The 23,879-nt window shown below is 43.8% G+C and overlaps 1 protein-coding gene across 5 annotated transcripts in view; it reads left to right on the forward strand.

Moving 5' to 3' along the window:
• Window positions 1-23,879, forward strand: part of NDRG3 (NDRG family member 3) — an 87,069-nt gene that overhangs the window by 111 nt on the left and 63,079 nt on the right. For all 5 annotated transcript variants that reach the window (XM_081256953.1, XM_081256955.1, XM_081256956.1 and 2 more), the window contains exon 2: window positions 22,115-22,216. In XM_081256953.1, the coding sequence (XP_081113079.1) occupies window positions 22,160-22,216 (57 nt within the window). In that variant the 5' untranslated portion in view covers window positions 22,115-22,159. The remainder of the gene's footprint in view (window positions 1-22,114; window positions 22,217-23,879) is intronic.

The raw sequence follows: 23,879 nt of genomic DNA on the forward strand, positions 1-23,879 counted from the left end.
ACTGCATGCGGGGTCGTCCCTCCTCTTGCCTTCTCCTTCCCCTCCTTATCACCCCAGTGCGGCCGGGCACCGGGTCAGCGCTGCCAGCCTCGTCTAGGTGTCCGGGCGCCCTCCGCCCTCCTCTCCTGGGGACCCGGGGGCAGCCCGGCCTCCCTCGGCCGCTCCCCACCTGGGCGGCGGGGCCCAGGGCGAACCCGCCAGCGACAGCGTGCAGGCGGCAGTGGCCGAGCCTCTGGGTGCCCAACAGCTCAGCCTCAGGGACCCACCGCAGGCGCGACCCCCTTTCCCGCTCCTGCTCTGCAGGTGGCGGAGCTCGGTGGGCCTCGGGGTCGGGCATTCGTCTGCCCCGTCCGCCCGGAGGGGGGCCTAGAAGATGGGCCGGGAGCTCGCCTTGCACCCGTGGGGTGGCGGTGCCGCAAAGAGTACCCTCTGGCTGGACCCCGCGACGACCATGCGAGGGAGGGGCTTCTTAGCCCCGCGTTACAGATGAGGAAACTGAGGCACAGAACGGTGAAGTGCCCTGCCCAAGGTCACGCGCCAGACGAGAGGCTGGAATGGCTCTTGAATTCAGGGTCTGGGGCTGTCAGGCTAGTGCGGTTGGAATTCGATCTTGTCCCTTTAAAAAAAATCTGAAATACACTTTCATCTCTGGAGTTGCTTCTTCGACGTCATAAAAGTAGGCTGCAAAAACAGCATTTTCTTGTTGTTGGAGTACAGTTGAGGTGTTACTGTAATAATGGTAATAGTAATGTTATTAATTAAGGGCTCACGTTCATCCAACGCTTGCTGTGTGCCAGGGCTCCTGCCAAACATTTTAAGATTATCTCAGTATTTCAGCGCTTCGCCATCGGATGCGTCCTCCTTCCTTTTCATGCAGCTTTTTTTCCTGCAGAGCTGGCCTCCCTGTCACAGATAAACTAGGCTTAGGAGGCAGGGACGCTCTCAAGGTGGCTTACTGGCAGAGCAGGGGTAAGCCTTGTCTGCCTGAGTCCAGATTTTGTCCCCAGAGGATATTATTAGCCTTCCTTTTCTGGCTGCCAGGAGGGCAAGACTGGGATAGCTGGGCTGGTTGAATTTGGGGGTGACAGAGCGAATCTGGCGAGCATTCCCCTTATCCTGGGGCTTTCTGGCTCTATTCCAGTGCTGGGCTTGAACATCTCAGTTAAGATGAAGTAAAAAGAGAAGGAGAGCGTTGACAAAGTAGTGTTGGATCTAAGAAGCCTCACCGATTTAAAGTCCCAAAGGAAAGGCTGTAAAAATATGTGACTGTTTCTTCCCCAAAATAACTAGCTCAAACTTTTTTTTTCTTCCTTAGCAAACCCTGCTACACACTTCAAAACTCCATTAACTTACCACCTTTTCTGTGCAGCCTTCCTTGCTTGATTTTCCCAATTAGAATTACACACACATACATACGTATATATGTGTGTGTAGGTAGGTAGGTAGATAGATAAATAGGGTAGAGGCTTCAGTCTTACCCTTTGGACTGTTAGCCCCTTGAGGTCAGGGGCCATCTTTGCAGCCCCAAGTGACTGGCTCATAGTAGGCCCTTGGTAAAGACTCAGTGAATTTCCATTGCTCCTTTCATTACTCAAAGGTGATGTTTTCCTGCGGCCCTTCTGTTCCTCCTTCTTGCCCTTCAATTTCGCTTAGCTGTCCTTCTCTTTAGTTTCAACTTCTGGTCATCACTGGCCACTCAGAGGTCTCTAGTGCACCCTGTTGTGTCTGAAAATTTGCAGAAAAAGGTCCTACATCAAGAAGCCTGTTTATGGCCAAGAGTGGAGTTGGTATATGTCACCTAAGTGTACAGGACTGTTTTTTGTTTTTTGTTTTTTGCAGTACACGGGCCTCTCACTGTTGTGGCCTCTCCCACTGCGGGGCACAGGCTCCGGACCCGCAGGCGCAGTGGCCATGGCTCACGGGCCCAGCCGCTCTGTGGCATGTGGGATCTTCCCGGACCGGGGCACGAACCTGCATCCCCTGCATCGGCCGGCGGACTCTCAACCACTGCGCCACCAGTGTAGCCCATACAGGATTGGTTTTATTTGCATGTTGCACTAAGGTAGCCTGAGGCTTATAGCTTTTTAGTCTATTCCTAAATACATGTGAGATTCATTTTTACGTTCTTTCGCCTTATGTGGCTGACTGCCCCAGTGTTATCAGAGTAATCCCAATTTTTACCATAAATCATTTCATAGTATTTATGACAATAAATATTTGAAAGGGCCCTTTGGGAGGCAGTAGATCTGCCAAAGTGCATAGGTTCTCTACATAAATGAAACTTCTAAAATAATGTTTTCCAAATAATCTTCTGCAAATAGATGGAGCTGTTATGCATAAGGCATGGTGCTGGGTATGGTGGAAGATTCTCATAGTTCTTGTTCAAAGAGCTTACTAGCAAAGCAATATGAGTATAATGGTATACTCAAGTATAATGGAATAAGATATTCCAACGTGAGACGTTTCATAAAGTCATACATTGCTCAAGGCTGAAAGGAAGTGTTAGGTCATTGAGTCCATCTGTCTTGCTTTTACAGACTTCATCCTGAGAAGTGAGCTTGTCCAAGGTCGCAGAACTGGTGCTACAACTTGAATGTAGACTTTTTATCCATTAAAAGTTTATCAGTATTTCTCTTGGTGAATTTATCCTTAAAGACCAGCAACTTTATTAAAATTTGTGCTTAGAACAGGGGTGAGGAAGAGGTGACAAAAATATGATTCATGTCTTCAAGGGAAGAGTAAAGAACTGTTCTCTATCATTGGAGACAGCGCGTACCTAATTGTGGAATTGTATGGTAGAGGAACTAGGTATGTCATAGGAGGGGGACGAGCATGAGGGATCAGTAAGAGCTGTGGTACTGAGAGCACTTTGGGGAGGATCGAGGACTTTCTGGGCTTTGACAGATTGGTATGATCAGAATTAATCAAAAGAACAAGAAATGCATTTTGAAGTAGGGTGGTAAAACCAAAACAAGGTTACAATGCCTGACAATATAATGTTTAAGGGACAATAAAAATAAAAAACCGGCTTGGGGCTTCCCTGGTGGCACAGTGGTTAAGAATCCGCCTGCCAATGCAGGGGACACGGGTTCGAGCCCTGGTCCGGGAAGATCCCGCATGCCGCAGAGCAACTAAGACCATGTGCCACAGCTGCTGAGCTTGTGCTCTAGAGCCTGTGAGCCACAACTACTGAGCCCGTGAGCCACAACTACTGAAGCCCATGTGCCTAGAGCCCATGCTCTGCAACAAGAGGAGCCACTGCAATGAGAAGCCCACGCACCACAATGAAGAGTAGCCCCCACTTGCCGCAACTAGAGAAAGCCCACGTGCAGCAACGAGGACCCAACGCAGCCAAAAAAAAAAAACCGGCTTGACCAAGGTGGCTTGACTGTTAGAGGAGTGGTTCTCAACCATTAGTGTGCATCTGAATTACCTGGAGAGTTAATTAAAACACAGATTGTGGGGTCCCCACCTCCAGAGATTCTGATTCAATAGGTCTGGAGTGGAGCCTGAGAATTTGTAATGCTAACAAGTTCCCAGATGATGCTGATGCTTCTGATCCAGGGACAGCACTTTGAGAACTTGAGCTGGATTAGAAAGTTCAGAAGCGGGAGTTCCCTGGTGGCGCAGTGGTTAAGAATCCGCCTGCCAATATAGGGGACATGGGGTCGAGCCCTGGTTTGGGAAGATCCCACATGCCGCGGAGCAACTAAGCCTGTGTGCCACAGCTACTGAGCCTGCGCTTTAGAGCCCGTGAGCCACAACTACTGAGCCCACGTGCCACAACTACTGAAGCCCGCGCACCTAGAGCCTGTGCTCTGCAACAAGAGAAGCCACGACAATGAGAAGCCCACACACCGCAACGAAGAGTAGCCCCCGCTCGCCACAACTAGAGAAAGCCCGTGCACAGCAGCAAAGACCCAACAGAGCCATAAATAAATAAATAAATAAATAAATATATTTATTAAAAAAAAAGTTGAGAAGCTAGAGTCAGAAACTGTCAAAGAACTTGTTCCAAAAAAGTGTAAGAGTGTGTGTGTGTGTGTGTTATATACCAGCATAGGAAAGTTCTGGAAAGATACATTCCAGATTGTAATAGTAGTCATTTCTGGGAGTGGGATTTAGGAGGTTGGATAATTCACTTTTCACTCAGTACCTTTCAGTACTATTTTTGCATTGTGCACATATAGCTTTTGTATTTTAAAAAGGGAAGAAAAGTAAGAGTCCTTTTTGAAGATATGCACTAAAATATTTATGGATTAAAAAAAGAGCTTGCTAAAGTAATCTAGTGTCATACAACAAACATTTTTAGAGTGTCTGCTGTATGCCAGTTGCTACTGGTTCTGGAAATACAAAGCCTTTGGTAAAGCTTGCAGTCTGGTGATCGAGAAGGGTAGATTGCAGCTCTACTGAGTATCACGTGAGCTTCCTAAGCTCAAGGACAAGGGTCTAGCTCTGTGCGTGGCAGATAATAAGCACTTGGTAAATGATGAATAAATGAGCAAATCCAGGCAAGAAGTAAGGACAGTCAGAAAGAAAAGGAAAGGGCAAATGGGAGATTCTGGAAGAAAAATTGACAAGCCTGAATAGAGATGATGAAAAGAAGGGGTGTATCAAGTACTTTCAAGTCCAAAGACTGATAACATTTGGATTTACTGCAGAACTGGATGTCCAGTCATCTATTCTGAAAGACCTTTTTAAACCATCCCCCCAGTCCCACTTTTTTCTTTTTTTAAGAGACTGCTTGAAAATAGCATGCAAAAACTTAACTAGATTTAGTATGAGTATTTACCAGGGCTTTCTTTGGTAAATGAAACTTTTTTTCTTTAATCACAGTGCTAATTCTAATGTATTTATAAATATTTATCTGTCTATCTATTTAGCTGCACTGGGTCTTAGTTGTGGCATGCGGGATCTTTTTAGTTGAGGCATGCGGGCTCTTAGTTGCCCCATGCATGCGGGATCTAGTTCCCTGACCAGGGATCGAATCCAGGCCCCCTGCATTGGGAGCACAGAGTTTTAACCACTGGACCACCAGGGAAGTCCCTTCTCCCCCACTTTTTTTGCTGTACGCGGGCCTCTCACTGTTGTGGCCTCTCCCGTTGCGGAGCACAGGCTCCGGACGCTCAGGATCAGCGACCATGGCTCACAGGCCTAGCCGCTCCGTGGCACGTGGGATCTTCCCGGACCGGGGCACGAACCCGTGTCCCCTGTGTCGGCAGGCGGACTCTCAACCACTGCGCCACCAGGGAAGCCCTCCCCCACTTTTTGTTTGGAGGTGCTACTTTTTATATTCTTCAGAGATTTAATATAGAAAATTAAAATTAATTTCCCTAGTAGAGGGGTTTAGCTATATCATTTGATTGTAATCCCTTTACCACCTAAAAATGCCCACAGTCTACAGTTTGAGTTTTCAATTGACCAAATATAAATTTCTGATACAGCCACTCTTCATACTTGACTTTATTACTAATTATTTTAAGGTTTTTTTGGTTGTTATAAATTTTGCAGTATCTTTTTAAAGGTAATGCTATTTCAGGTTTGGAGCCAGTTATGTTTGTGAGTGTGATGGCCCAAAACTCATATATCAGGATAAGGAAAATTTAGCTCATAAAAACTTGCTTCCCTTTTCTAATGATAAGAGGAGAAGTCATGTCAGCTTTTCATTTAATTGGTAGTTGTCATATGATAATCTTTCCAGAAATACCATTTACTTTCAAAAGAGACACAGTTGTTTATTAAAAATGACAGTTTTACCTTCTATACTTTTAAGCCTGAACTTTCAACTTAAGGATAAAAATGAATGCTTTTTGAAACTGTGAGATTTCTTAGCTCTAAAACCATTTAATTTGAAACCTAATAATTGGCAGAGAAAGGAGAAGAGAGGAATCAGGCTATTATCTCTTTATCCCTGTAGTTGAGAAAGCTCTGGGGACCAGGCTTTCTGGGACCCAGGTTTTTAACCAGGATGTTGACTAAAGTGTAACTTTGGGTGATTAGACAGTCCACAGGGTAATTGCTTTTCAAATACTTCCAGATTGGTGCAGGTCTCTCCTATTCATTGAAGTAATAATGATGATAATAATAATACCTAAACTTTGTTTGGTGCTTCTCAGTTTTCAGAATTCTTTGATCATTAAGATCCTGGTAGACTCCAGTAGCCAAAACTGAAAAAAATAAGTGGAAGAATTAATGGTCAGTTGGCATCAAGTGGAAAAGTCATTTATAGAGGCCTGCCCAAGCTCTAGCTACAGGCTGCTCAGGTTCAAATCCTTATTCTGCCACTTGCTAGCTGTGTGACCTTTGGCATATTACAGAACCTCTCCAAGCCTCAGTTTCTTCATCTGTAAAATGGGGAGATTACAGTACTATCTTATAAGTGTGTAGGAAAATAAAATGAAATAATGGATGAAACTGCTTATTCTGGTATCTGGCATAGAGTCAGTGATCAATATATTATGAGCATCAAGTTAGTATGAGTATTAAGTATTGCCTCTTAGGGCTCTTATTTGTCCTTTACCTCCACTCACGCTGTCTTAAAGAACAGATTGTTTTCAGAGATTCTATCTTATAGCTGCTGGGAACTTGGAACCCATCCCAAGAGCACGTACCAGAGCCTTGCCAGCAGTAGCTTTCCTGGTGTCAAGAGTTGGAGACAGAGGGTAGTGCTTCTGCTTCTAGAATGACTTTAGTATGACCCCCTTGTTAAAGCTTCAGCTGGTTGATGGGTGTCTGGGATTAACAAGAACTCCCCTAGATGTGTGTTGCTTTGTTCTAATAGCTATCTGTACCAGTACCCTGGGATGAATAGAATGGCTATACAAGCAGACTCAGATTCCCAGCTTGGCAGTCTCTGCAGACCTCCCGTTTACCACCTGCTGCCAGAATCCAGGAGTGACACAACAGGAAGGCGGATCTGTTGTGAGGGGTGCTGCTCTTTTCCTTTTAGAAAAACACAAGGTGCGTGGACAGCCCTTATCCAGAGCTGAGGACTGTAGAGAGATTTACTGTTAAAATGAGGGTCTGTGGGCATGCTTCAGCAGCTGCCTTTGATCACTCTCCCCGTCCCCCACCTCTGCTTATGGCATAGCATCTCTGAAAGTATTTTCCCGGTGGAGAGTAACCCAGACTTTCCTTTATGCGGTGCAAAAGGTCAGTGAGCTGTATTTTAAAAAGTCATTGTTTCTTCCACGAGCTGGGGGTTTGGCTTGTTTATCTGGCTTTCTGGGGAGTCTCCTGAGACCCTTTCCTTTCCTAAGGGCCCTCAGGAGACAGCAGCGAAATCAACATCCATTACCCTAGACACTTGAGAGGATGCTTAAGTCAATAGTTTTATGATATGATTAATTCAGGCTTTAACCCTGGCAAAACTTAAGAGGCAAGTCATCAGATTGTGCCTCTTAAAGACTGCAGTATGGAATTTAGCCCAGGACTCTATGGTATCTTTCAGAGCCTGGAATAGGAGTCCAGATGCCAGTCCCAACCCTACACCCAGCCGACTACGTGAATTTAGGCAGACCACTTAAATTTCTAGGCCTCTTTTCTCATCTGAAATTGACAGCATGACTGTAGACCAGTGGTTCTCAGTTCTAGCTGCAAGTAAGAATCACCTGTGGAGCTTTAAAAACAATACCTGGGCCCTGTCTTAGCCCGATTAAATTGGATCCTTAGGGTTGAGGCCTGGGTATTGATGTTCTTCAAAGCTCCCCAGGTCTTTCTAATGTGTATAGCTAAGAGAACTGCTGGACAAGATGCCACGTTTTAAACAACTGTGTCATTTTGTTCCTCAGGAACCCTCAGTGATTGTCCAGTGATGTCTGATTCATGTGCTGTGTGTTCTGACCAGCCTTGTCTTCTTTCCCAACTACGTTGTTCTTCCCGGTGTCTCTTGGATATGTTGTGTACATTTATTTCTTTCCCAGCTCAAATGTCCTCACCTGGAATGTCCTCTCCTCCCTTCCAGCTCTCCAGAACATATCCATTCAAGGCCCACCACTCTTAACTCCTTTGGGAAACTCCTGACCATCCCAGTTCTTAGTTGTTTCTCCCACTTCTGCACTGGTTCCGAGCTTCGTTTAACTCTGGCTAAACGTAATGAACACTAGATGCAATCAGTGTAAGACATGATACTCGGGCAACATTTGATCCTCCTGGGTAGGTGGGACACATGGAAATACCACTGGTTTGACTTGGATACTGTTAAACATCTGTGTAGTATCTTGTACTGTTGGCTGTTTCCTTATGGTGTGTATCTTGTAACTGTTAGTTGATGGATGGCTGTCTGTGACTTGACTCCAGTGGACATTTTTAGCTTTATCACCTATTACCAACAGCAAGCTTCTGCTCCTGCCAAACTGGAACGCTGTCCAGCAGTGTTTTCTCATCATCTTGCTTTTCCGTTCTCCTCCCTTTCTGGCATTCCTTCTTTTATTCTCTCATTCTGACCTATAGGAATGGTATCTATTCTTCAAGGTCCAGTTCAAATATTACCTCCTCCATGAAACTTTTTCTCAGCACCACAACCTGCATTAAGTGACCTTTGCTCTAAACCCCTGTAACCCTTAGAGCAGTGGTTCTCAGCTGGGGGTGATTTTGCCCCCCAGAGGACATCTGGCAATACCTGGAGATATTTTTGGTTGTCACAACTGCTGGAGGAGGGTGCTGCTAGCGTTCAGTGGATGGAGGCCAGGGGTGCTTCTAAACATTCTACCCAGGACAGCCTCACCACAAAGAATTATCTGGCCTTAAATATCAGTGGTGCTGAAGTTGAGAAAATGCCTTAGAGTTTGTCCAATTCATAGACTCATGTTTATCCCGCCTCGAACTGTAGTGATTTGTTTATAGACTTAATCTCCCCCACTCAATTGAATTAACGGGTGAAGGCAGACTCCACTTCCAAATCTGGGCTTTCTTATTATTAACTTCATATTAAGGTTTAATCCTAGAGCCTGTGGCCAGATCCTAACTGCACAGTGTAACTGAGGACCAGAGGTAAAGAGGTCCTTAGTGTGGGATGGGTGCAGTAAGGCAGTCAGCTGAATTTCTCTCCTTTTTACCTCCAGGTCTTTCCATCTGTGATAACCTGGGAGGAAGTGTGGTACAGGGCATAGAGGAATAAGCATTTGAGATGAGAAGAAAATTGGGTTTGGGTTCGAGCTGTTGCATTTATTAGTTGTGTTTTTTGGTCAGTCCATTTCACCTCTTTAAGCCTCAGTTTCCTCATCTCTGAAATAGAAATGATGCAGTGCTGCAGTGTTTTACCTCACAGTGCCATTGATAGATACTCCAGTAAGATGGTAGGTCTTTAACCTAAATTGTAAAGTGCTGTAATAATCATTTAGCCAGGGATTTATAGGTAAAAAGAGAGGACATGAGTCAGCTTGCTGTAGGAACACCACTGTCTACTTTCCCAGCCAGTCCTCTGGCCACTTCCTGCAGCTTTCCAGTCATAACTGCTTCAGCACCAGCTCCAGCTGACCCCTTCCAGCTCAGTCTCCTTAGTTTGCCTCCCTCGTTGGCTGCCTTCATTTTGGTTTGGTTATCTGCCTGCAATCTTGCCAAAACCAAAAGTGACTGATTCTGCCCTTAGAATACAAACTAGTGGCCGGGTGTCAGTACATTCTGGCAAAGCATGATGAAGGCCAAACAAATTACCTGGGTCATAGGGAAAAGCTACAAAATAAGACAGTGTAGGGCTTCCCAGGTGGTGCAGTGGTTGAGAGTCTGCCTGCTGATGCAGGGGACACGGGTTCGTGCCCCGGTCCGGGAAGATCCCACATGCTGCGGAGCGGCTGGGCCCGTGAGCCATGGCCGCTGAGCCTGCGCATCCGGAGCCTGTGCTCCGCAGCGGGAGAGGCCACAACAGTGAGAGGCCCGCGTACCGCAAAAAAAAAAAAAGACAGTGTATAGTTTAGAAAGCCAATGCTATGTATAGTCCCTTATTGTCTTTTTAAAGTAGCAAAACAATGCTTTTAAGCACTGGAAATCTCAGTGAGCTTTTTCTGACTAAATAAACAGTGTAGAGTAAGATAAAAGCCTGAGACCCTCATGTCCCTGGAATCAGGCCAAGTGCACCCTCTCACTGATGTGCTGAGTGACCTTCAGCTAATCGTTGAACCTCATTAGACTGATAACTGGGTGACCTCATAGGATTATAGTAAGAGCCCTATGAAGCAGAGGATAGGGGAGTGCTTACCCTGGGGAATATGTAAAGTACTACATTTACAGGGAGCTTCTGGGTCACAGAATGTCAGTCCTCTCAGGGGCCTAAAGTGTCGTCCTGCCCAGCCTTTTCTCTTGACAGATGGGGAAACTGAGGTCCAGAAAGGAGAAATGCTTTACCCAGTGCCACTCAGCTAGGTGGGGGCCCACCTAGGTCCAGAGTCCACATCTGATGCACTCTTTCCATGACTAGAAGAATCAGGGTTTTGGTGCAATAATTAAAAGTCAGTGATCTTGATGATCTTTAAAGGCCCTCTCAGTGCTGACTCTGAGTATCAAAGAACACTGGTGCCTCTCTTGGTCATTTTTGCTTGCACTTAAATTCAGAAATGTCATTTTCTAGATGTTCAATAAGTCATAGTCATGGGCTTTTTAGCATGGAGTACTGAATCTTATTTTTTCTAGATTTTAATGCCATTGACTTTCCCTGTCAAAAGACAATGGCCTGGACTTCCCTGGTGGCGCAGTGGTTAAGAATCCTCCTGCCAATGCAGGGGACGCGGGTTCGATCCCTGGTCCAGGAAGATCCCACATGCTGCGGAGCAACTAAGCCCATGCGCCACAACTACTGAGCCTGCGCTCTAGAGCCCATGAGCCACAACTGCTGACCCGGGTGCCACAACTACTGAAGCCCGCGTGCATAGAGCCTGTGTTCCGCAGCAAGAGAAGCTACCATGATGAGAAGCCCACGTATTGTGAAGAAGAGTAGCCCCCGCTCGCCACAACTAGAGAAAGCCTGTGTGCAGCAATGAAAACCCCACCCAGCCAAAGATTAAAATAATAATAATTAAATTAATTAATTAATTAATTTTTTAAAAAGGATTATGCCCCCCCCCTTTTTTTTCATTTTTCGCCATGCCGCACAGCTTGTGGGATCTTAGTTCCTGAACCAGGTATTGAACCCAGGCCCCCAGCAGTGAGAGTGTAGAGTCCTAATTACTGGCCTGCCAGGGAATTCCTGCTAATGGCCCTTTCTTAGTCCTCCTCCTCTTTTCTGCTTCAGCACTTGACAGTTTCCCTCCCCTTCCATGTAACTCGGTCTTCTTCCTTGGCTTCTCTGACGTTGTGTTTCTGCTTTTCCTCTTGCATCTATGAGCTTTTTCTTTCGGTTGTGCCAGGCCTTAGTTGCAGCACACGGGCTCCTTAGTTGTGGCATGCAAACTCTTAGTTGCGGCATGCACGTGAGATCTAGTTCCCTGACCAGGGATCGAACCCAGGACCCCTGCATTGGGAGTGTGGAGTCTTATCCACTAGGCCACCAGGGAAGTCCCGTCCCTCTGAGTTTTCTTTTTCTTCGTTTCTCTTCCGTCACTGAGCTGTCTTTCAGAAGAACCCAGGGCCTGCAGCTCCTCCTTGTCTCTGGTTTGGTGAGCGCCTACAGATTTTCCTCACTAATTCTCACTCCTACCTGTGTATCTCTTGGAAGCCCAAATTTCAGCTCTGGATCAAAATTGTTTTTTTCACCAATTTCTCTGGTATTGTATCTCAGTTCCCTCATTTCCGTTAACAGTGCCATCATTCTTTTGTCCCTAGAAACCTTGGCAAAATCTGACTCTTCTCTGATCTCAGGCTATTTTTTACCAACCATATACCCCAGATCTCCCTTTTTCTTTCTTTTTTTTTTGAATTTTTGATTTTTCTTTATTTTTTTATACAGCAAGTTCTTATTAGAATAAGAATCTCCCAATCTCCCAGTTCATCACACCACATCCACCAACCCTACCGCTTTCCCCCCTTGGTGTCCATATGTTTGTTCTCTATATCTGTGTCTCTATTTCTGCCCTGCAAACCGGTTCATCTGTACCATTTTTCTAGGTTCCACATATATGCGTTAATATGCGATATTTGTTTTTCTCTTTCTGACTTAGTTCACTCCGTGTGACAGTCTCTAGATCCATCCACGTCTCTACAAATGACCCAGTTTCGTTCCTTTTTATGGCTGAGTAATATTCCATTGTATATATGTATCACATCTTCTTTATCCATTCGCCTGTCGATGGGCATTTAGGTTGCTTCCATGACCTGGCTATTGTAAATACTGCTGCAGTGAATATCGGGGTGCATGTGTTGTTTTGAATTATGGTTTTCGCTGGGTATATGCCCAGGAGTGGGATTGCTGGGCCATATGATAATTCTGTTTTTAGTTTCTTAAGGAACCTCCATACTGCTCTCCATAGTGGCTGTATCAATTTACATTCCCACCAACAGTGCAAGAGGATTCCTTTTCTTCACACCGTCTCCAGCATTTACTGTTTGTAGATTTTTTGATGATGGCCATTCTGACTGCTGTGAGGTGGTACCTCATTGTAGTTTTGATTTTCATTTCGCTAATAATTAGTTATGTTGAGCAGCTTTTCATGTGCTTCTTGGCCATCTGTATGTCTTCTTTGGAGAAATGTCTGTTTAGGTCTTCTGCCCATTTTTGGATTGGGTTGTTTGTTTTTTTAATATTGAGCTGCATGAGCTGTTTATATATTTTGGAGATTCATCCTTTGTCCATTGATTTGTTTGCAAATATTTTGTCCCATTCTGAGGGTTGTCTTTTTGTCTTCTTTATGGTTTCCTTTGTTGTGCAAAAACTTTGAAGTTTCATTAGGGCCCATTTGTTTATTTTTGTTTTTATTTCCATTACTCTAGGAGGTGGATCAAAAAATATCTTGCTGTGATTTATGTCAAAGAGTGTTCTTCCTGTGTTTTCCTCTAAGAGTTTTATAGTGTCCAGTCTTACATTTAGGTCTCTAATCCATTTTGAGTTTATTTTTGTGTATGATGTTAGGGAGTGTTCTAATCTCATTCTTTTACATGTAGCTGTCCAGTTTTCCCAGCACCACTTATTGAAGAGACTGTCTTTTCTCCATTGTATATCCTTGCCTCCTTTGTCATAGATTAGTTGACCATAGGTGCGTGGGTTTATCTCTGGGCTTTCTATCTTGTTACATTGATCTATGTTTCTGTTTTTGTGCCAGTACCATATTGTCTTGGTACTGTAGCTTTGTAGTATAGTCTGAAGTCAGGGAGTCTGATTCCTCCAGCTCCGTTTTTTTCCATCCAGACTGCTTTGGCTATTTGGGGTCTTTTGTGTCTCCATACAAATTTTAAGAGTTTTTGTTCTAGTTCCATAAAAAATGCAAGTGGTAATTTGATAGGGATTGCACTGAATCTGTAGATTGCTTTGGATAGTATAGTCATTTTCACAATGTTAATTCTTCCAATCCAAGAACATGGTATATCTCTCCATCTGTTGATATCACCTTTAATTTCTTTCTTCAATGTCTTACAGTTTTCTGCCTACAGGTCTTTTGCATCCCTAGGTAGGTTTATTCCTAGGTATTTTATTCTTTTTGTTGCAGTGGTAAATGGGAGCGTTTCCTTAATTTCTCTTTTAGATTTTGCATCATTAGTGTAAAGGAATGCAAGAGATTTCTGTGCATTAATTTTGTATCCCGCAACTTTACCAAAATCATTGATGAGCTCTAGTAGTTTTCTGGTGGCATCTTTAGGACTCTCTATGTATAGTATCATGTCATCTGCAAACAGTGACAGTTTTACTTCTTCTTTTCCAATTTGTATTCCTTTTATTTCTTTTTCTTCTCTGATTGCTGTGGCTAGGACTTCCAAAACTATGTTGAATACTAGTGGTGAGAGTGGACATCCTTGTCTCGTTCCTGATCTTAGAGGAAATGCTTTCAGTTTTTCAGCATTGAGAATGATGTTTGCTGTGGGTTTGTCATATATGGCCTTTATTATGTTGAGGTAGGTTCCCTCTATGCCCACTTTCTGGAGAGTTTTTATCATAAATGGGGGTTGAATTTTGTCAAAAGCTTTTTCTGCATCTATTGAGACGATCATATGGTTTTTATTCTTCAATTTGTTAATATGGTTTATCACATTGATTGATTTACATATATTGAAGAATCCTTGCCTCCCTGGGATAATTCGCACTTGACCATGATGTATGATCCTTTTAATGTGTTGTTGGATTCTGTTTGCTACTATTTTGTTGAGGATTTTTGCATCTGTATTCATCAGTGATATTGGTCTGTAATTTTCTTTTTCTGTAGTATCTTTGTCTGGTTTTGGTATCAGGGGGATGGTGGCCTCATAGAATGAGCTTAGGAGTTTTCCTTCCTCTGCAAGTTTTTGGAAGAGTTTGAGAAGGATGGGTGTTAAGCTCTTCTCTAAGTGTTGGATAGAATTCACCTGTGAAACCATCTGGTCCTGGACTTTTGTTTGTTGGAAGGTTTTTTTTGTTTTTTTATTTTTCTTTTTGCGGTACGCAGGCCTCTCACTTCTGTGGCCTCTCCCGTTGCGGAGCACAGGCTCTGGATGCGCAGGCTCAGTGGCCATGGCTCACGGGCCCAGCCACTCCCTGGCATGTGGGATCTTCCCGGACCGGGTCACAAACCCGTGTCCCCTGCATCAGCAGGCGGACTCTCAACCACTGCGCCACCAGGGAAGCCTTGTTGGAAGATTTTTAATCACAGTTTCAATTTCATTACTTGTGATTGGTCTGTTCATATTTTCTATTTCTTCCTGGTTCAGTCTTGGAAGGTTATACCTTTCTAAGAATTTGTCCATTTCTTCCAGGTTGTCCATTTTATTGGCATAGAGTTGTTTGTAGTAGTCTCTTAGGATGCTTTGTATTTCTGCAGTGTCGTGACTTCTCCTTTTTCATTTCTAATTTTATTGATTTGAGTCCTCTCCATCTTTTTCTGGATGAGTCTGGCTAGTGGTTTATCAATTTTGTTTATCTTCTCAAAGAACCAGCTTTTAGTTTTATTGTTCTTTGCTATTATTTTCTTTGTTTCTGTTTAATTTATTTCTGCTCTGATCTTTATGATTTCTTTCCTTCTGCTAACTTTGGGTTTTGTTTGTTCTTCTTTCTCTAGTTCCTGTAGGTGTAACATTAGATTGTTTATTTGAGATTTTTTTTTGTTTCTTGAGGTAGGCTTGTATAGCTATAAACTTCCCTCTTAGAACTGCTTTTGCTGCATCCCATAGGTTTTGGATCATTGTGTTTTCATTGTCATTTGTCTCTAGGTATTTTTTGATTTCTTCTTTGATTTCTTCAATGATCTCTTGGTTATTTAGTAATGTATGGTTCAGCCTCCATGTGTTTGTGTTTTTTACATTTTTTCCATGTAATTGATTTCTAATCTCATAGTGTTGTGGTCAGAAAAGATGCTTGATATGATTTCAATTTTCTTAAATTTACTGAGGATTGATTTGTGACCCAAGATGTGATCTATCCTGGAGAATGTTCCCTGTGCACTTGAGAAGAAAGTGTAATCTGCTGTTTTTGGGTAGAATGTCCTATAAATATCAATTAAATCTATCTGATCTATTGTATCATTTAAAGCTTGTGTTTCCTTATTAATTTTCTGTTTGGATGACCTGTCCATTGGTGTAAGTGAAGTGTTGAAGTCCCCCACTATTACTGTGTTACTGTTGATTTCCTCTTTTATAGCTGTTAGCACTTGTCTTATGTATTGAGGTTCTCCTATGTTGAGTGCATATATATTTATAATTGTTATATCTTCTTCTTGGATTGATGCCTTGATCATTATGTAGTGTCCTTCCTTGTCTCTTCTAACATTCTTTATTTTAAAGTCATTTTATCTCATATGAGTATTGCTACTCCAGCTTTCTTTTGATTTCCATTTGCATGGAATATCTTTTTCCGTCCCCTCACTTTCAGTCTGTATGTGTCCCTAGGTCTGAAGTGGGTCTGTTGTAGACAGCATATATATGGGGACTTGTGTTTGTATCCATTCAGCAAGCCTGTGTCTTTTGGTTGGAGCATTTAATCCATTCACGTTTAAGGTAATTATCTTTATGTATGTTCCTATGACCATTTTCTTAATTGTTTTGGGTTTGTTTTTGTAGGTCCTTTTCCTGTCTTGTGTTTCCCACTTAGGGAAGTTCCTTTAGCATTTGTTGTAGAGCTGGCTTGGTGGTGCTGAATTCTCTTAGCTTTTGCTAGTCTGTAAAGCTTTTGATTTCTCCATCAAATCTGAATGAGATCCTTGCCAGGTAGAGTAATCTTGGTTGTAGGTTCTTCCCTTTCGTCACTTGAAGTATATCATGCCACTCCCTTCTGGCTTGTAGAGTTTCTGCTGAGAAATCAGCTGTTAACCTTATGGGAGTTCCCTTGTATGTTATTTGTCATTTTTCCCTTGCTGCTTTCAATAATTTTTCTTTGTCTTTAATTTTTGCCAGTTTGATTGCTATGTGTCTCGGCATGTTCCTCCTTGGATTTATCCTGTATGGGACTCTCTGTGCTTCCTGGACTTGGGTGGCTGTTTCCTTTCCCACGTTAGGGAAGTTTTCGACTATAATCTCTTCAAATATTTTGTTGGGTTCTTTCTGTCTCTCTTCTGCTTCTGGGGCCCCTATAATGCAAATGTTGTTGCATTTAATGTTGTCCCAGAGGTCTCTTAGGCTGTCTTCATTTCTTTTCATTCTTTTTTCTTTTTTCTGTTCCGCAGCAGTGAATTCCACCATTCTGCCTTCCAGGTCGCTTATCCGTTCTTTTGCCTCAGTTATGCTGCTATTGATTCCTTCTAGTGTATTCTTCATTTCAGTTATTGTATTGTTCATCTGTTTGTTTGTTCTTTGATTCTTCTAGGTCTTTGTTCTTTAATTCTTCTAGGTCTTTGTTAAACATTTCTTGCATCTTTTCGATCTTTGCCTCCATTCTTTTTCCGAGGTCCTGGATCATCTTCACTATCATTATTCTGAATTCTTTTTCTGGAAGGTTGCCTGTCTCCACTTCATTTAGTTGTTTTTCTGGGGTTTTATCTTATTCCTTCATCTGGTACAAAGTCCTCTGCCTTTTCATTTTGTCTATCTTTCTGTGAATGTGGTTTTCCTTCCACGGGGTGCAGAATTGTAGTTCTTCTTGCTTCTGCTCTCTGCCCTCTGGTGAATGAGGCTATCTCCCTTTTTCTTTATCTCTGTGATTCCAGTAGCATGGTCAGACTCTTGTCATCTTTCAGCTAGATTTCTGCAGCAGTCTTCTCTCTTTCTCCAATGTATTCCCCCTCTAGCTGGTCTGGCCTGTTGAATCTTTTAAAAATCCCATCTAATTTATTTAAATCATTTTTGGAAGAAGGCAGGATGAAATTAGATTAATAGAGTCTATCTCTACCCCACCCTCATCATCTCTATTAAGGATTGTTGCTAATAATCAAGCCCTTCATTTCTTCACCTTCACCTCAGATGATCCCCCCTCTCCTCAGCTGATGAGGTCATATATTGGACTGTCAGTGCTCAAAACTGATTATACCTGAGATCCTAAACAAGATCCCCAGGTGATTGATTGTCCATTAAAGTTTGAGGCTCATCATACTGAAAACAAGCAAGAAATAGCCCTCTTTTCAGAAACTAGGTACCAAGTAATAACTGGGATTTTGCTTCACTTTTCCCTACTCATTTCTTGTTCTCCTTGTCCTCAGCTGACTACTGAGATAATGAGAGTTCTTGTCCTGGTGTGATGACTCAAACCTTCATTCTGAGGCATCCGAGTCATTGGTGGTGTAGGATTGCTCTGAGTTTCTGTCACCTTTATTTCAAGGAGGTGCCTCTGTGGGGAGAGTGGAGGAAACCTGCCCAGGGTCCTACAACCAGTAGATGGGGGTCTGGCATAGACATTATGGTATAGTGGGAAAAGCAAAGGTTTTTAAATCCTTGCCTTGTTACTTACCTAGATGTGGATATTGGAAAAGTCACTTAACTTCTCTAAGCCTAAGTTTTTTTGCTTATAAAGTAAGAAATGAAGATATCTACTTGGGAGGAGTATTGAACATAACTTCTGGGAGGAGGAGGATTAAACATAAGGTCTTTGGATTATAATTTCTGGCACAGAGTATACTTTTCCTCTTTCCCTTTCTAGCCTTTTGGTACAAGGTTTGCTTCCTCAGTTTGAGGATGGCTGTTTTTTACTTGTCACTCTCCCCTCTATCTCATAAAACTGGAAAAGAGTTCTTATCTACTACAGTTTATAAAATCCGTACTAGCCTCTTAAAAATATTAATAGCTCTTAGTTCCAGGATGGGATCTGGCAGCCATATCATTTGTGCAGATGAGGGCACTGCAGGCCTTAGATCCCCAGGAGGGAGCCAGTCTGTGTAGCTGAGGGATTTGGAGATGGAGTTTTCCACCATGTGATCTTAGTTTTCTTATAGGTGTTATAAAACTGCTCATTGGCAAGGGTTCAGGGCAGTGAGAACTGAGCAGAAATTGAGTCTCTTCTGAGTGTCTGGAAGAACATGTTGGGTCCCCTGTAATGTGGAAGGTGAACATCTACTGTCTTGTTGCCAGTTCCTTAGTCACAGTGTCCTGCCTTGACTGCATTGGGCCTGGCTGATAGGGACGACCTTCTCATTTAATTTGTGCCCTTGTTTAAGTGTTTGTCCTGGCAAAAACTGCATATTTCTTCATCTTTAAAAAATGCATGGGAACACTAGGTGAATGCGTCACTTTGGGGGCACCGCAGGCTTCCCTCTGTCCCTGAGGCTCCTTGACAGGCCTCCCCACGTGGAGTCACATTTGAATAATTAACATCTTGCAGCGCCCTGCTTTCAAATGAGTGAATTAAAGTAAGGAATAAAGAGGTGGGTTAGAAAAACAGTTTCAGGAAATAACCATTTTACAGGAGGGGAAAATGAAAATAGACTAAAATGTTAACAGCAGTGGTTTTTAGAAGGAAGGGCCGTGAGTAAAATATCTTTTCATTATTCCATGGTTTCCGCATTTTCTAAAGTGAGCACACATTACTTTTAAATAGGAAGAAGAAGTTTGAAATTGCCATTTTAAATTACTGATAAGTAGTGAAATCCAAATGAAAAGTAGCCACAGTTTATAGTGTGATTAATAAACACAGTGAGTAGATCCCAGTTAGGCCAATATTTTGGGAGTTAACTGGGTTGAAGTGGGGACTATAAAAGAGAAATTTTAGATGCTGGCTGAAATTGGTGATAAAAAGTTCAAGCCATCTCATCCCGTTTTGAAGTGTGACTGATATGAAAATAAAATAAAAATTCAGTTCCTGGGCATTCAGTAGCTCAATCAAGTTTATAGAATACCTGGGATCTGAGAAAAGAACCACGTCCTATAGGGAGGTTAAATATCGGGCTTGTGCTCTCTAACTGGTACAGATGTTTGGGGTCCTGCTATTGGCATGCGGGGTCCATAGTTTGAGCAGTGGTCCCTATTGGCACCCTCTGGGTTCTTCAGAGTAATGGTAGAAGAGGTCTTGTTAGTCAGCCTTGATGTAGTCATAGTTGAGAGCAGGATTTATTTTGGTGTATTGGTCATTAATAGCTAAGGGTTTGCCTGGAGCACATACCCTCTCCATAGCTAACCAAGTCAAAGCCATACGTCCTATCTCTGGAGGGAAAAACAGAAAAGTGGATTAATATAATAAACTAGTATCTTGTGAAGGATTCCCATCAATCAGAAGTAATTGCTTTTTTTTTTTGTGGTACGCGGGCCTCTCACCGTTATGGCCTCTCCCGCTGCGGAGCACAGGCTCCGGACGCGCAGGCTCAGCGGCCATGGCTCACGGGCCCAGCCGCTCCGCGGCATGTGGGATCCTCCCAGACCGGGGCACGAACCTGTATCCCCTGCATCGGCAGGCGGACTCTCAACCACTGCGCCACCACGGAAGCCCGTCTGGCTCTTCTTTTTATTTCTCATTTTGTAGTTAGCTTTATAGATAGCTGTCGTCCCTACTCTTTAGTAAGCTCCTGGAAGGCAGGGACCTTCTTTGTATCGTCCATAATGCAGTGCACAGTGAGTACTCAATACATGGTTGTTGAATGTCTGAATTCCCAACTCATGAATTTAGCATTTTCCCTGCAAGGCCAAGGCAGAGGAGATGAAGCCTAGAGCTTTTTTTTTTTGTTTTGTTTTGTTTTTTTTTTGCGGTATGCGGGCCTCTCACCGTCGTGGCCTCTCCCGTTGCGGAGCACAGGCTCCGGACGCGCAGGCTCAGCGGCCATGGCCCACGGGCCCAGCTGCTCCGCGGCATATGGGATCCTCCCAGACCGGGGCACGAACCCGTATCCCCTGCATCGGCAGGCGGACTCTCAACCACTGCGCCACCAGGGAGGCCCAAGCCTAGAGCTTTGAAGTCTGGGTGGGAATCACCTGCATGCAGTATCCAGGATTCGCCGCCTCTCCCCATGGCTTCCTTACAGTAGGGTGGAGGCTCTGCCTCTCGATTCCAACTTTCCCTAACTTCCCCCTCTTTGTACTAGTTACCTATTGCTATGTAATAAATCACTCCAAAACAAAGTTATATGTTATGTCTCATGGTCCTGGGTCAGGAATTGGCGAGCAGGCTTGGCAGGGCAGCTCAGGATCTCTCATGCGGTTGCAGTCAGATGTCTCCAGGGCTGCAGTCATCTGCGGTCTTGACTGGGGCTGGAGGATCCATTTGCGAGGTGGCTCACTCACATGGCTGGTAGGTTGGTTCTGACAAGTTGGTTCTTTTCCCCAGAGGGCTATTTGAATGTCCTCACTATATGGTGACTGGCTTCCCCCAGAGCTAATGAATCAAGACTACAGTGTCTTAAAACAGAAATTATAATGCCTTTTATATTGTTGCTTCAGAAGTCACATATTGTTGCTTCTGCCATATTCTATTACTTACACAGGCCATCCCTGATTTTTTTGGATGGGAGATTACACATGAGTGCAAATATCAGGAGTCAAGGACCCTTGGGCTCATTGGAGGCCATGGTGGAGGCTGGCTGCCATACTCTCCATCTACTGCTTTGATTCCCCAGGTGAAGGCTAGTGAGCTTAGCCTTGGTTTATCTGTTTATCCTAGGCTACAGCATTAACCTTCAATTTTTGTTCTCCCTTAATCCACCCTCCAAACTGTTGCTTTCTGAAGTGTAACTGTGAGCGTGTTCTCTTACTTATACAAAGTAACTAAAATGGATTCTCCATGAAGGCAAAGACTATTGTATTAAGTATCTGTTGCTGCATAAAAATATTACTGCAACCTTAGTGGTTTAAAACAACACACATGGACTTCCCTGGTGGCACAGTGGTTGAGAGTCCGCCTGCCGATGCAGGGGAAGCGGGTTCGTGCCGCGGTCCGGGAATATCCCACATGCCGCGAAGCGGCTGGGCCCGTGAGCCATGGCCGCTGAGCCTGCGCCTCCGGAGCCTGTGCTCCGCAACGGGAGAGGCCACAGCAGTGAGAGGCCCGCGTACTGCAAAAAAAAAAAAAGTAGAAAACAACACACATTTATCATCTCAGTTTCAGGGGGTTGGGATTCCAGCTGGGTTGACTGGGTCCTCTGCAAGGCTGCAATCAAGGTTCTGGTCAGGGCTGGCTTCTCATCTGAGGCTCGACTGGGGAAGGATCCACTTCCAGGCCCATATGGTTGTTGGCAGCCGTCAGTTCCTTGCAGGTGGTTGGACTGAGCATCCCAGTTTCTTGCTCTTTTGGCTGGAGGCTCTTTCTTACCACATGGCCCTCTTACAACATGTCAACTTGCTTCTTCAAAACCAGCAGGGGAAAGTGTGTCTCTCCTCAAGACAGATGTTAAATATTTTTGTAATGTAATCATACACAGATACTCATGTACATTCCATCACTTTTGCCATATTCTAATGGCTAAAAGCAAGCCAGGGGTCCCACCCACACTCAATTGATGGGGTGGGGAATTATGCATGGGTGTGAATGCTAGGAGGTACAGAGATCACGGAGGCCACCTTAAGAGTCTGTTTGCCCTAAGCATCTAGTCTAATGTGTCTTCAGCACCCTGAGCCATGCATGACACATACTAAGCTCTAATATTTGAATGAATGGGTGTAGTGTGACTATTATGTTTCCAGCTCCTAGTTGAAGCCTTTTGCTTCTCTTCCGTTTCAGAGTCACTGGTTTCTTCTTGAGAATCCTCTACTCTCATCTGTCCTCATGGATGAACTTCAGGATGTTCAACTCACAGAGATCAAACCACTTCTAAATGATAAGGTAAAGACTGCTGTTGTCACTAAAATGTATGTAAGTCTTTTCTTCTGTGATTAGTTCATTTTCTATATTATCTAAATAGTACCTAACTCAAAACATATTTAACTTGACTTTCTATGGAGAGAATACTTTAAAAAATATATTGCTTAACCTTCTTCTTGATGTCTTGCCTCCCTTTCTTCCTACTTTTGTTTCCACTGGCCAAATTCAATCAAGTTATCCTTGGAATTTTCTTGTTTTACAGATAGAGATGTTAAGCAGACAGTGTGAGAGTGGGTTTGACTTAGAATCCAGGTGTCTTGACTTTCAGTTTCTATAAGGAAAACTTAACATCCATGGCTGGTGATGTACACAGGCTGCAGTGCTCTCTTTAAAATTTGTCAAGCCTGTGATGTGACCTTTCTGTTGACGTTGAGGTTTTCATCAGGGATGCCTGGATGTTGGTAATACACCTCATTTTTATGTTCATGTCAGAGAGCTACACAATAAGCATCATAGTTAACAGCCACCAGGATTCAGCAAGTAAAGAGTGCTGTGATGGTGGGAGTTACCAAAAAGCTAAGAAAGGCTTATCTGCTCTCCTCTCCCTCTCCATTCAGTAAATGTGCCTGAAATTCTGTCTTTTCCGCCCTATTCTTTTGGTTTATTGTCATGGTCCCCTATTAAAATACTGTTCTAGCTTGGTGTGGATGAGTCCATGGCATCCTTTCCTGAGGGAAGTATTGTTGGAGAGTAAAGGTAAAGATGGGTGAGGTCAGGATGGGGGCAGGGGCTATACCAGAAGATGCTGTTGCCTGTTATCTCTTTTGCCCAAAGCAAGGCCCTTCACCTACAACTTCTGGGGCTGTTGACCTACTGTGTGTTCGTTAATTTGCTGTTGAAACCTGTCAACCCCATTTTCGTCCCTGTGACCTCATCTCCATCCCCACTCCCACTCCTTCCTGTATCTTTCACCAGATTTCTTGCTCTCTCCCTTGGCAAGCTGCACACTTTTTTAAAACCCCCATTTGGTTTCTTCTGCTGCTTCCCTTCATGTTTTCAGAAAACTCTCTCCTTTAAGCCCTGTCTTTTGGTGCATGTGAAGAGCTGTCCCCAGAATGATTTGCTACAAAGAGGAGGAAGGAAATAAAATCTGCATCTGTAAAGCTTATGTATAGCCACAGAAATGAATAGTTACAGGGCAAGTGGGGGTAGGCAGTTTAGCTTCAGGAAGGTAGTAACTTATCCTAAACCTGGCTGATAGTCAGAATCAGCTGGGGAATTGTTTCAAAATACAGATTCCTGGGCCCCACTCTAGAACAACTAAATTGGAATCTGAGGGGGAGGGGGACAGGACACACACACTTCTCTATCATCAGTGCTCCTCAACCTTGGCTGCTTATTGGAGTTACTTGGGGAGATTTAAAAATGACCGATGCCTAGGTCCTACCTCCAGAGATTCTAATTGAACTGGTCCGGGGTGAACTTTTTTAACAGCTTCCAAAATTGAGAACCACACCTAAAGTGATTCTGATTAGACAACATTGGAAACCCATGACCTGATGGATCTCAGACATTTGAGGACTAGGACACAGATAAGAGGAGGATTCTTCCTTGACCCCAGAAATCCACAGGATGCCTGAGGCACCTACATGAAGAGTTGCAGGAGGGACTTCCCTGGCGGTCC

This window comes from Mesoplodon bidens, assembly GCF_964165515.1.
Source record: "Mesoplodon bidens genome assembly, chromosome: 15".
NCBI lineage: Eukaryota > Metazoa > Chordata > Mammalia > Artiodactyla > Ziphiidae > Mesoplodon > Mesoplodon bidens.